Consider the following 14,365-nt stretch of genomic DNA (forward strand, 5'->3'; position numbering starts at 1 on the left):
AACAACGACCCCTTCTAAACCCAACCTGGACTTCTGGTAGTTCTCTGTTGATGTGCTGTTCCAGTCGTGTTTGGATAATCTTCAGTAAAATCCTGCTTGCCTGTTAAATCAGTGAGATTGTTCTGTAATTTCCACATTCGATTGGGTCACCTTTCTTTGGGATAGGAACAAACACCGATCTCTTCCAGTCAGTTGGCCAAATGGTTGTTCTCCAGATTTCTTCGCACAATTTGTTAAGCACGTCCAGGGCAGCATCTGTTAACTGAAATTTGTCAATTGGTATACCATCTATTCCTGCAGCCTCATTTTTTGCCATACCCTTCAAAGCAGCCTCAACTTCTTCTTTCATCACCATAGGCTCTTGCTCATATGTTGTTTCACGAAATTCTTCTGTGTCTTCCAATTCCTTTCGATACAGTGACTCAGTATATTCTTTCCATCTTCTTTTAATACTTCCTGGATCATTTAACAGTGTGTCAGAATTAACGAGACTGGCTCAGGACAGGACAGGGCTCAGAGCTATTGTGCACAGGGCCACTATGACTCAAGACACACAACCTTAGGAGGGAGTTCTGTGGTCTAGTGGTAAGAAGTTTTACTGAAATCCGAAAGGCATGTGGTTTGAACCTACCAACTGCCCCTCAGGAGAAAAATGGGCAGTCTCCAATGCGATTTACTGCCTCTGAAAACCCGCCGAAGAATCAACTATGAATTGGTTCCAACTCAGTATTATATCCCAATACCTTATGAGGGAGATCTGTGGTGTAGTCTCTATGAGGCAGGGCAAAGGCAGCATCTCTCTGGTGGTTCAAACCCATCAGCATCTCCATGAAAGAAAACTGGACACTCTCCCGTGTGACTTACAGACTTCAGAAACCGCTGGACAGCCAGTGTGAGAAGGGCCAACTTAATGGCAACATATTACGTATTTATGCCCAGTTATTTGGAAGCTCATGTTTACTTTTGGGGAGAAAATCATTACTTCCTCTTTTACTGTAGTCAATGTATACCTCTTAAAAGTGCTAATGAGCAAGGATCCCATTTTAAAGACTAAGGTGTACCAGCCTCAAGTCATTTCAATGCATGTGAAAGTTGGATAATGAAAAAGGAAGACCAAAGAATTCCTGCCCTTGAACTGAGGCTCTGGTCAACGTATTGAGTATTACATGAATTGCCAAAAGAATAAACAAATCTGTCTTGGAGGAAGTACAAACAGGGTGCTCCTTAGAGGCAAGGATGGTGAAATCTTGTCTTACGTACTTTGGGCATGTTGTCAGGAGGACTAGTTCTTGGGAAAGGTCATCCTGCTGGAGAGGATGAAGGGTCAGAGGAGGAGAGGAAGACACTGAATGAAACGTACTGACACGGTGACTCGCAGTGGGCGTGAACAAGGCAGAGATGGGAGGACGGCACAGGATAGGCGAAGTTCAGAGCTTTTACTATGAGTGGTGGTCAGTCCCATGGCACCTAACAACAACTTCTCCGCTACCCTTTCACCACCACAGGGTGCTGAGAAACTGCAGCGGGAAGGAGCCGGGAGACTTGGCACCAGGGACAGGTCGGGCAGGGAGGGTGCTCACTGTGTTCTCTGCCTCAATTTTCCTAATTTAAAAAAGAAGGCCGAGATGTCCTTTGAGGAGCTGCATTTGTTAACAAGGCCTTCTATTTCATTTTGTCCTCTGCTCTTCTGCTGCCAGGCCTTCTGACAGGCAGGCCAAGAGGAGGCACCGAGTGCACTGTGTCCCATCCTCCTCGCAGCCCCTGAGTCCGTGAGAGTCTGCACAGCTCAGTTCTGGGGTCTCACGTGAGTCTGAACAAGCAGCACCTGGGCTTCCCACGCTATGGTTCCAACAGTATGTGGTGCAGGTAGAGGCTTGGACACGTCCTCCCGTGATAGGTTTGTGTTCAAGCTGTTTGTCAGAAGCAGACATAAAAAGTACCGCGAGAAGTCTTTATGTCAGAGACATATTTCACAGGGAGCCCTCGAAGAAGTGCCTATCCCTCAGTCCCTCTGTTGAGCTGTGGTAAATCAGCACACCGTCAAATGCCCCAGGTAAGTTGCTGGTTTTCATATTTCTGTTTCTACACTGCGGCTGGGCTTTAAAGAGTGGCTGGCACCGCAGGAGAAAGTCTCCAGATCGGTTCTGTTTCAGGTGGCCTCCTGGGGTCCCCTATGAATGCTCTGGGCACCTCTTATTTTGTCCTCTTGCTTTTTCATGATAGAATGTAGAATGTATGGTGCCCGGGGTGCTCTGACACCCGGAGTCAGAGTCCCTGAGCCCCTGGCTCCATGACATCTATAAGGACATGCAAACCCTCACCTCCCATGTCCTTGTCATGCTGGGGGGTGGGGAGTCAGGGGAGGGGTGAGCAAGACCTTCTTTAGCAGGAGCTAAACACCCAAAAGGGCGTGGAGAGCTCCCCCGGCTCCAAGTAGTCTGTGACTCCACCCGCAGAGCCAGAAGCTGAGGAAGGGGCTTGGCAAATCACCAGGTGACACGCATGCTGATCAAGGGTTCCCTGACCTAACATGAGTGGAGAACATCAAGATGTGGCCCTCCAATGAACGATCACTTTGACTCGTGGCTCCTATGTGGAGTGTAGGAGGAGGAAATACCCTGAACCCAGGGCCACAGACAGGAGGGGACGCCTGCCCAAGTCCTGCTGCCTGGACCTCTCCACATGCTCTCTGTGTGAGGTGGTGCCCCAGGAGGCGGTGTCTCTTACCTTGTAGCGCTTTTTACATCCTGGAACCGGGCAAGCAAAAGGCTTCTCCTCCCCTCCATTCATGCACATGGAGCTGAGGATGGCTTCGGAGCTGATGGCGCTCTCAGTGGTCCAGGACTCGTCGCTGTCCGACTCCTCATAGTCCACTTCCTCCTCATCATACTCGCTGCCTACGGGAGCAGAGGACACCACATCCATCAGAAGTCACCTCCTCGGGCCATGGGCAGGAGGCCATACGGCTGCTGTGGCCTCCAGGGAGTGTGTCCGAGGTGCAAAGGAACCTCACAGTCATCCCCTAAGACTGGCCCTGAGATACCTGCACATCCCCATAAGAAAGTAAGGCAAGAACTTGAATTTGAACTCAGACTATCAAGGCACTTGGAAGAAGCAGACTAAAACCACCATTTACCAGCAGATACTCCCCACACATGGGCTTGAGGCCCGAGGCCAGCGGCCCAACTCACCCCATTCCCTGACTTCCTGTCCACATGGCCAATGCACAGATCTCAGCGTGAAGCCATGCCATTGGTCACCAGACGTTCACATTTCAGTGGGAACGAGTTTCAGGTCTTTTTCTTTATAGGCTGAGCTGGGGAGACTATGTAGGTGTCTGGAACTAAGAGGGCTTGCTCCAAAGTGGGGCACAAGGGGCAGCAACCCGGAGCTCCAAGGACAAGCTGTCAAAATGCAGGTCTGAATATACCATAGGAGGACATTATGCTGAGTGAAATGTCTCAGTCTCAAAAGGACAAATACTGCATAACACCTGTCATAAAGCAGGACTGACTTGGGAGGTTGGCAGGAGACTAGAAGAGTGGAGATGTAATGTGAATTAGAACGGATGAGAGAGAGAGAACTGTTTAAAAGGAATTTATGATTAGGTATTTTATGTAAGACAACAGTCCAAAATAAGAGGGCTTGGGGGAAGGGGAGAATCTATGCAATAGTAAATGAATATTTTTTAAAAAAGAAAGTGCACTGGGGAGGAAAATGTGCAATAGGGAATGAGTGAAAATCCAATCTTTCTGTAAACTTTAATTAACATAAAAATTATTTTTAAAAAATGCAGATCTGGCTCATCACAGACAAAACAACTCCTCCTCACACGCCCCAGACGACTGGCACCCCCAGGGCCGACTCCACAGCCCCCGGCTGCTAGGGCCAGCCTCCCTCTGCTCATGAAGGTCGCGGGCCTGGCGCAGAGCTGAATGAAGCCTCCAAGCCCAGATCAGAAGGCCAGGGACAGAGAACACCTCAACCTCTCGCCCCATTTTGCTCTATTTAATGAGGCCCAAAGCCAGTTATGGGAGCTTTCGCACAATACGGGCCTGAAGGACATAATTCTACAGATCATAAACAGTGTAAAATAATATGTTGACAAGTCCTAATGCATTTACAAGCCCCATGGAATAAATAGGAATTATAGCACAACATTAATAAGAATTATATGGTAGCAATTATAGTTGTGAAATTCGTCCCCCAGGTGTGAGGCTCATTGTGCGGAGCCTGCTTGGGTGCTCCGTGGGCTGGCTTGCCTGCATCAATTATTTCAACACCAAATATTGGCACTTTTATTGGGTTTCATTTTAATAGGCATTAATAAGATTGTTTGAAAATCCAGTTGGGCTAGGAACAGGGACACTGGCATCTGGGGGTAAACGTGAAGGGAATGCAGGTTGGAAGGCAGGCCCTCTGCTGACTGCGCCCCTTATGTTTCAGGGACATTTGATGCTTTCTCTCACTTAATGCCCCAGGAATGTTCCTGGGGTGAGGAACTCTGTTACTCTTAGTCACACAAGAAAACTGCCCCTGGGTGGGTCAAGGGCCATGCACGTCACTGATCGGCTATCCAGGGTCACCATCTTGTTCACAAGTGCCCCCAAGGTCCCTAACCCTCCAGCCAAGCTGCCTCTCCCACCATCTCTCACTTGGTGGAGTCACAACAGTTCACTCTCTGGTGCTGCAAAAAATAATTTGGCAAAAGGGCACTCGGGACTGGGGAGCCGGTGGGCACGCCTGCAGCCCCTCCGTGGCCCGTGTCCAGTTGGAAACACTCCTGCAGTCGGGCGGGTGCTGGGCCTGCGCCTCCCCGTCGCCGCCAGCAAATCTGGGGATCTGTTTTTAAGTAGGGCGCTGTCAGGACCCTTTACTCTTAAACAAATGCCACATGCTGGTGTCCTTTAAATTGCTTGTTAGAAAACCATAAATGCTATTTCACAAAGCTTCTCCAGCAGGACTTCAGAAAGTTAGAATGACTAATTTTCCCATCTAATTGGGCTAATTTGTTAACGTGAATACCAAGAACCACGCAACATTTACAACTGGGGGAAAAAGCACAGGAACCTCAGACCAGCTAAGCATTAATGACGCCTGGAGCGGATCAACCTTCAGGGTGGTTCTGACGCAGAAGGCTGTGTGTTGTGGCCTGGGGACCGTGCAGTGTCTGCCCCAAGTGGGGCAGGGGTGGACAGGCCGGAAGAGACCTGCCACACTGAGCTCTGTCCACCACCATACGCAGGGCAGACCTGGGCTCTCACCGGGTTCTCACTCGCCAAGGGACAAGCTCCTTGGCCTCTATTTTTTTCTTCTTTGAAATGGGTGCAGGTTTAACTGCAGTCTTAGAATTGTTCTTGTTTGGTGCCACTGATTCACAGGAACCTCATGTATGAAAGACTGCCCTATCCTGTGCCATCATCTCTGCTGGGTCTTAAAGCCACACGGCAGTGGGGGACTTAACACACAGAAGGTGGAAGCCAGCCTAAAGGATATTCTTTGGGTATTTTTAGAAAGGCCTGGATCCTGACTGGCAAACCTACTGTGTACTTTCCTGCCCCGCAGAGCTGGACACCATCCTCATGGGAAGAGGAGCATGTGTGTCCCCATGCAAGGCGTAACGATCTGCATCATGAAATGGGGCTGATAACAACACCCATCTCTAATGACGGTGAAGAAAAGGTGAGTTCTGGTTTTTAAAGAATGCAGCACTGTGCCTGGCACAGTCTTGAGGGAATGGGCTCCAAATGTCACCCTTCAGCCAAACAACTGTCACCAGCAGTAAAGGTGGTTGAGTGTTCGGGGTTGGGTTTTCACTATGAGGGTGAAGGGATGCTAGTGGGGACAGGCTGTGGGCATCCTGGGGTCACACACTCTAAGGCAGCATCCCCTTAGGCTGGAGACCTGCCTGGAGGATCCACAGTGTCCTGTAGAAATACCTGAGGCCACAGAGCAATGGCCATTCGTCACCTCAAGCATCTCTGACGCCTGTGAAGAGTGAACCTGAAGCTCGTAAGTTTCATTTAAACAGACCTGTGCCAGCCAGCTTTCTCTGCTTCATCAATTTCCTCATGTCCTTCTAAAGGATAAAATTAAGCTCTAACCTTGCTCATTTTCAATTTCTGCCTCATCGGATACTTCAAAACTAAGTAAAAGATGAAACAAAGGATAAACCAGAAAAGTCACCTTCAGAATGAATGAATTTCCAGTAGTTTCAAGCCTTTAGGGGAAATCTCCTCCCCAGTTAACCTTTACCCAGTTAGAACCACCACTGGTTCACTGAGCAAGTTTTCCAAGCACTCCATGTGTGGACATGCACATATTTTCCAAACACTATGCACACCAAAGGCGTCTTCTAGTGGCTTAGAGGAAAGGAACCCAACCCAAAGGTAGACAGTTCGAATTCACCAGCTGAGAAAGATGGGCAACTCCTCCCCTGTAATTTACAACCTCAGAAAACCCACTTAGGGGTGGGCTAGGGGTCAGCCAGGATTCAGTTCCAATTTGACAGCAATGAGCTTTTTGAGCATAAGCATGACTAATAAAGAAGAAATTTGTCAATAAATGTGATGAATATTTAATAATGAAGTGAAGACTTTAACATTTCCTCCTCAGCTTTGTCCTTTAAAAACCTCATTGTGTTGGTCCGACTCTTAGTCACTCTCTGTCAGGTTTTCAGGATTTGAACTGGTAAAGACATGCAGCCTTTTGGTCAGCAGCGCAACACACTCTAGACTATAACCACCATAGCGCCCACCTTGTCTTAAAGTTTTGCATACAGTGAACACATCTGGCTTTTAACAGTAAGGCTGGAGGCCCTCGGCTCTGTGGAAGAAAGGCCTGGCAATCTACCTCTGACAAGGCCGCCCCCTGAGAACTCTGAGCAGCAGCTCCCCTCCGGAATCAATGCAACAGCCACTGGTTCCCACACCTCATGGGCATCGTGCACACTACCCCAACTCTTCATCACTGCTCTCTAGGCTGCCCAGTGGGGTCAACGGTGTTACTATAGGGGACCGAGTGTTTTAAGGAATGGACACACTCATTTATTCCCTCACAAACACATTTCCAGTACCATCAAGAGCAGAAGTTCGGCCTAATTCATGGGTGAGCCTGTGTGGATGGTGGGGGTGTGGGGTGGGGGAGGAGAGCTGCACGCAGGAAGCCAGAGAGAAAAATGAGGACACAAGCCGGGGTCCTTTCTCCAGGCACCATTATTGAGACTTCACAAGATTCTTTTCCTTTTTTAAGCATAAAGAATTTTAGAACATGAAGGAGGGAACTCAATTGCTATGTGCAGTTATAAGGAGTTGGGGGGCAGGGTGGAAGGTAAGGCGTTGCACAGTCAAAAGGACCAGCGGGCCCCCAGGCAGCTCTCGGGCTTAGTCTCTCTAGAGTATTGAAATCCTCCACTTCGCCCTTTCCTTTGACCACACCTCAATTTGCTCACTCCTTTACTCTGCAGATGGCCCGATGCTCCATTTCAGCACCGAGAGCTTCTCATTCTCTGTACTCACAAACGTGGAGGAGCGGCAGACAGAGAAAATGAAGTCAACCTTTTCCGGAAGCCCAATATGCCACATTTTACTTATAAAGCAGATCATTAATATTCATGCAAAAGTGATAACTGCAGTGACAGCAAATTAGAACTCTCCTGGGGTGTCAGATTCTGGCAAATACATTAGCAAAGAGTTGCCTTTCTGTCTTATAGACTTATCATTATAAATTAACTTTAATTGGTACTGACCCACTTTATTGAGCTGAAGCAACAAAAGTCAAAATAAATTGGCAGTTTATGATTACAATGAAAGGCACACCGCGTGGACTGTGCACCGTGCCCCCACGATCCCGCCTGCTCTGGTACTCAGCTCAGGCTGGAGGGTCTTCCTCACAGCATCCTGGTTCCCTCACAGGACTTGACGCTGTGAGTGCTGCTCAGCCCACCTTTATATCTGGAGCCCAGGGAGGCACTAAGGTATTCTTGCTGGGACAGCTGTGGTTTAGAGGGAGAACTCTTAACCTCCATGGGGCAGACAGACTCGGGTTGGCGTCCTCATGCTGTGATGCTGCTGAACAACTGCCCGCGGGACATTTAGACAGAGACAGACCAGGAAGAAAGGCCTGGTGACCTTTTTCTGGAAGATGAGCTAATGAAACAACAGGATATGCTTTTTAACTGATGGTGGGGATGGCAGAGGAACGGGCAGCCCTTTGGTCTTCTGTGCATGGGGTTCCCATGAGTTAGGGGCTGACTGGATGGCAGCTACATTCACACAGTCCTGTCCATTACCATGCTGGAAAGGAGCGTCCTCGAGGTTGGAAGTCACAACCCAGAAGCTGGAACTGAAACAGCTCAATGATCACACAGCACTGGGCAGGGTGTGCTCTGAGTCTCAGGCTCAAAGGCAACTTAAGAACATCACCCGACAGAGCCTGGCACTGAGGAGCCAACTATCACAGGTTTGCCTTCGCTGTCTTAAATTGAGGGGGAAAAAAGAAAAAAGGAAACGAGGTTATCTCAGTTGCCTGTTTAAAGCTCCTCCAAACAGCTTCCCCCAGGAGCACGCGCACAATCCAGAATTACTTGGATCTTTAGAATCTGACAGTTGTTTTTCATTTTTTACAAGAAAACATGAGAACTATTTGTACTCAGTCCCATGCAGAATTTTGGCATCTATGACTCTACTTAGCAAGTATTTCCACATATCGAAACTCTATTATCAAAAAACCAACCCCATTTTACTAGTGCTGACACACACACAGCAACCCTTAGGACAGCAGGACTCCACATCTTCCCCTTGTAATGTGGCAGGGAGGTCTGAACTGCTGACCATTCAGTTGGCAGCCATATCTTTAACCAACATACCATCAGGTCTCTTTGAGTACTATTAAGCAATCAATACGTTTTTAAAGGAAACGTAGGGATTTAAGTGCTGATAACAAATTTTGCCAAGTTCTCCTAAAGATTTCAACAAAATTAGGCAAATGGCTTTAACAAAACCACAGATTATCACAAAACCCTAACTTATTAAACTTATTCACTTATTAATCAAGTTTCTGTAGATTTATTTGTTCATCATTTCCATCTGGAGCTCTGATCTGGAATTACTAGATGCTGGTAAGACCCCAGAGAAACAGGAACAAGTCTCAGGCCAGCAGAGGGCAGCCACTCTGAGTCACTGGCCAATTATTTCTGCTCAGGACAAGAACTTTGTGTTCCAAAGTTTCCTCAGCTGGAAATCCCAATACAGATAACTGGTAACATTATTCAAGGAGATGGAAAAGGCAACTTCCAACTGTATTTGGAAAGGAAAGAGACCTCCTGCAAATCAGCAAAGCTCTGCTGAAAAATAAAAGGTAGGAGGCTCTGCACTCCCTGACTAAAAAACTACTACTGCACAGCAGTAGTAATCAGAGCAGCAGGGCACCGGTGATGCAAGAGACGCATGGGCCAGGGGAACAGAAATCAAGTCATGTACCTACAGTCAACTGATCCTTGACAAAGAGACAAAGCTGTAGGGTTGTCAATGGTGATTTGGAGAAGTAGATAGCCAGGCACCTCTTCCAAGGCACCTCTGTTGTTACTGTGTATCCTTGAGTAGGAACTGACTCAGCTGACCCCCAGAGGGTTTTCAGAGGTTGTAAATGACATGGGAGGAGATGGTCCATCTTTCTTCTGAAGACCAAGTGGTGGGTTTGAACCACTTGCTTTTGGGTTGGCAGCACAACTCTTTACCATGACTCCACCAGTGTACCCCGAGGAACTGCTTCATTATTGACACACAGCAACAAGAGTTTTCCTGTTCTGTGCCATCCTCACCCTCTCTGACATACTTGAGCCCACTGTTACAGTCACTGTGTCAATCCATTTGGTTGAAGGTCTTCCTCTCTTTGCCGATCCTCCACTGTTTTTATTCATGATGTAATTTTCCAAGGACTAGTCCCTTCTGACATGCCCGAAGCATGTGAAATGAAGCTGTGCCATCCTTGCCTTCAAGCAACACTCTGGCTGCACTTTCTCCAAGGCATATCTGTTACATTTCCAAAGTATGAGATGCAAAGCTTCGCCATCTTTGCCTCCAAGTAGCACTCTGGCTGCATTTACTCTAAGGCTTATCCATTTGTTATTTTGGTAGTCCATGGATAGAGTGGTGAGCATGTCCAGGGCTGCATCAGTTTGTTGAAACATATAGGGTCTTATTTTTTGGCCAATGCCCTCAGTGCAGCTTGAACGTCTTCCTTTATCACTACTGGTTCCTGATCATATGTTACTTCCTGAAATGGTTCCATATTAGTAAATTCTTTTTGGTACAGTGACTCTGTATTCCCTCCATCATTTTTAAATGCTTCCTGGATTGTCAAGATTTTGCCCATAGCAACCTCCAGTATTACAACTTGAAGCTGTTACTAGAGAGACAGAAATCCAAGTGTGAGGTTATTCCACAGCTGAGGAAGGCAGAGTGACAGGATGGAAAAATGTCAATATCTGAGAAAACAAAGTTGGGCCACTTAATGTGCAAACAAAGACACATAAATCCAATGCTCTGTGACCTTTCTTTGTGCCACTTTTTGGGAAAAGAGGGGAAACCATGAGCTGATGAAATGGTTACATGGCACCAATGCTCCTGGTTGCACAGTGACAGAGTGGTGAGGACTGCTAGGGCTGCCCTTGGAGCCTGGCCAGCCTGGCAAACAACAGCCCCGACCACTGTGGGCAGTGACCGCTGCCCCTGGAAGGGCCTTACTCCCTTCTGGCTGGTCTCCTCCAGCAGGGAAGTGCAGCCTGTGGGCTCCGGCACTTGAAGTCAACAACAATGCTATTTAAACCCATATTTTGTAAAAAATAGGAAATTCAGATTGCAAACTAGTTCCTCAAAGCAACCGTAAGGAATTCTGTAGCTCTTTCAGAAGACACATTCTCAGAAAAGATTAAAAGAAATAAACACCTACAGACAATTGCTGATCCCTTTCATATTAACCTTTTAGTGCAAAGCCTCTTAACTTCTTTTTTTTCTTTCTTCTGTAGACTTCAGAGGCTCTGCTTCTTACCTACTCCTTTGCAGCTCCATTATTCCCTTCACACAGAAGTCCTCTGCTGGCAGGCGGCGCCAGCTGAACACACTTCGCTTGGTCTCTCATTTCTCAGATCTCCTTCTTGTTGAAAGGAGGAGACACTGCCCAAGAAAATAATGTCCCTTTATTGCTCACATGTTGTTGTTGTTGTTATGTGCTGCAGAGTCGCCTGTGACTCACAGTCATCCTGTGTACAACAGCCCTAAACCCTGCCCTATCCTGTGCCAATCTTACTGTCTCTGACACTCCTATCCCCATTACTCCAGTCACTGAGTCAATCCACCTCAAAGAGGGTCTTCCTCTTCTGCACTGTCCTTCCACCCTTCCAAGCATGATGTCCCTCTCCAAGGACTGGTCTCCCCTTGCAACATGTCCAAAGTATGTCAGACAAAGCTTTGGAATCCTTGCCTCCAAGGAGCAGCCTGGTTTAACTCTCTCCAGGATGAACCAGTCCATGGTATATTCAACACTCTTCTCCAACACCAGAACTCAAAGGCTCACATATTTTTGCTATTTTTCAAGGAAAAACAAGCAACACAAAATGACAGTTTCCCATGGAGCCACATGGATGTCACAGCTCATTCCTCACACTGAATCTTTAGTTCCTGGCCATCTTCCCTCTGGGGAAAACCACAATGATCTCTCCCCTCTTAGTGTTCCACTTGTTGCTAAGGATACAATAAGATTAAAAGTGAAAGTTCATGACAGACATCAGCTCTGGTGGCCTAGTGGCTCAAATCCACCAGCTGCTCTGCGGGAGAAGGATAAGCAATGTGAGTCTATGTGATCCTGCTGGAGGGTCAGCTATGGGTCGGTTCTCAATCTAAGGTCCTCAACAAGAACAAAAGACTCTTTCAGGGTCCTCCCAATGTGAAGCCTAGATCAGGGTTTTCCAAGTGCAGACTGTGACCAATGACAGGGTGACATGGGGGGGGGGGCACATGGGGCACAGCTGACACCTAAAAAATTGTAAGTATCAAAGTGCTTAGGAGGCTTTTGTCTCAAGTCTGCCTGCTCTATTATAATGTAAAATATGTATCTCACCATGTCACGATGAAGTAGAGCTCCTGGGGGTGTTCACTGCCCCCCTGCTACTAAATGAAAGGTTGGAACTTCCAGCCCCCCTGCAGGTCCTTCCAGAGACAGTCCTGCCACCTTCTCTGACGTGCTCAGAGCCCTGTAGGGCTCAGGGGTGTGCTGGCTCCCATGGGGTCTCCAGGAATTGCAATTAACTTTCTTTGCCCTCAAATGGTTACAGTAAAAAAAAAAAAAGTTTACATTCACTTCTTTCTAAATGAATCAGTATTTCTGACAAAGCACTTTATCAAGGATTTAAATAGGCTGTAAAGTAGAGCGCATGAAGGGTCATTTTTGGTGGCAAGGTTCTGCGCTGGCTGGCAGCTGAGTGGAAGCAGATGCTGGTCCTCCCTCACTTGGGGAGGAGGCTCATCCAACCAGGAGCCACAGGGCTGCACACATGGAGGGAGTTTTAGTAACACTCACAGAAAGGAAAAGGAAGTGACAGGTGGATATGCTCTTGTTAGGTGCCGTTAGGTTGACTACAAGTCATAGAGACCCCATAAACAATACATCAGAACCTTACAAACAATAGATTGTGACTTAGCATCTATCATCGTCACAATCTCTAACATGTGTGAGCCAACTGTTGTAGTCATTGGGTCAATCCACTTCTTGGAGGGTCTTCTTCTCATTCTTAGATCCTCTATCGTTCTCACGATGGTGTCTTTTCCTAAGTATGTTAGAAGACATTTTACCATTTTTGCTTCTAAGGCGTGCCATGGCTGTCCTTTCTCCAAGTCATATGCATTTTTTTTCTTTTGGCATCCCATGGGATAATCAGTACTCTTCTCCAACAGCTCAATTCAAAGACTTCCATTTATCTTTGGTCTATATGAGGTGTTTCTCATTCACACACTCATTGCTGTTGAGTCTGACGCGACTCATAACTGACCCTCTGGCAGAGCTTCAGAGGCTGTAAATCCCACAGGAAATTGTCTTTCTCCCTCACAGCAGCTGATGAATTCAAACTGCTTGCCTCTGTGTTGGCAACAAAACGCCTTAACTACTTGGTATAAAGTAGAGACAAAGAATGAACAAAGTTTTAAGAATCCCATAGGGCTCATGCTGTGTTCTTCTGCAGTATTCTCAAAATGGTCCATCTACATTTTCTCTGTGGGTGAATCTGGTTCTAAGAAATGCTCCCAGTCATTCGGATTCATTCTACTGAACTGAGAACAACAATGCAGGTGCACTGCCCCTGCCTCGCCTGTCTTCAGGTTGCTGGAAAGAGTGGACTAGAGGGCAGTTTCTAATTCTGCTGCGGAGCTAAAGAGGGCTGGCATATAAACACAAGCACACACCCAGGGAGGAAGGCCTGGGTAAAGCCAGTGCTCTGGTGCAGCTGGGAGCTGCCTGAGGCGGACGGAACCCAAGGAGGCTACAGGCTGCCTTCTGCAATGTGCTCACCAGGAAGTCACCGTGAGAGGGTAAAAGCATGAGGCAAGGCCGCTCTTCCTCATGGTGGCCCGCGCCTGCACAGTACCCAGTCCTCGGCTAATATTTATGGGATGAAGAACAGCAGAAACAGAGGTCTCATGTGCCACAAGGCCCACACGACACAACACACACAGGTATTCACATGCATCAGAGGCCAAGGGGTCAGGTGTTTAAAAGGCTCGCAGTCAGGCTTCCTATATTACAACTATGGCTACGTTGGTGACAACTAGAGGCCTCAGACTGGTTACATCACCTATTTATACCTCAGGTGCCTCATCTGTAAGATGGAACCAATACTGGTGACAGCTTCATTAGGTTTTGTGAGGCTTAAACTAATTTATACAGAATGCTGAAGCTGATGTTTGCCACACAGGTACATACTCTATTCATTGGTTGTTATTATTATTTTAGTCAGTGACTAAACCTTATATGGCCTTGAGAAGAGCTTTGGTGACATAGTTGACAGTGCGTTGCATCACTAACCAAAAAGTACATGGACTTGAAAGACACAACCAGGAAGCCAAAGGCCTAAGAAGAAAGTAGCTAGAGTCAACTGTCTAAAACGCACAGACTAACATGTATTCATCATGTATTATTCAACATGTATTCATTTCAGAACCATCTCAGGAACAGGCTTGAGGCTTTGAACACTAATGACCAAAGGCCAGATGAGTTGTGGGAGGAGATCAAGGGTATCATCCAGGAAGAGTGCAAACGGTCATTGCAAAGACAGAAGAGGAAGAAAAGACCAAAATGGATGTCAGAAGAGACTCTG

General features: G+C 47.2%; 1 protein-coding gene across 1 annotated transcript in view; it reads right to left on the reverse strand.

Annotated features, from left to right (window-relative positions):
• Positions 1 to 14,365, reverse strand: part of JAZF1 (JAZF zinc finger 1) — a 499,696-nt gene that overhangs the window by 11,213 nt on the left and 474,118 nt on the right. The window contains exon 4 of the mRNA XM_006896121.1: positions 2,728 to 2,897. Coding sequence (XP_006896183.1) covers positions 2,728 to 2,897 — 170 coding nt within the window. The remainder of the gene's footprint in view (positions 1 to 2,727; positions 2,898 to 14,365) is intronic.

Source organism: Elephantulus edwardii, unplaced genomic scaffold (assembly GCF_000299155.1).
Source record: "Elephantulus edwardii isolate Elephantulus edwardi_28Jun2011 unplaced genomic scaffold, EleEdw1.0 scaffold00182, whole genome shotgun sequence".
Lineage (NCBI taxonomy): Eukaryota > Metazoa > Chordata > Mammalia > Macroscelidea > Macroscelididae > Elephantulus > Elephantulus edwardii.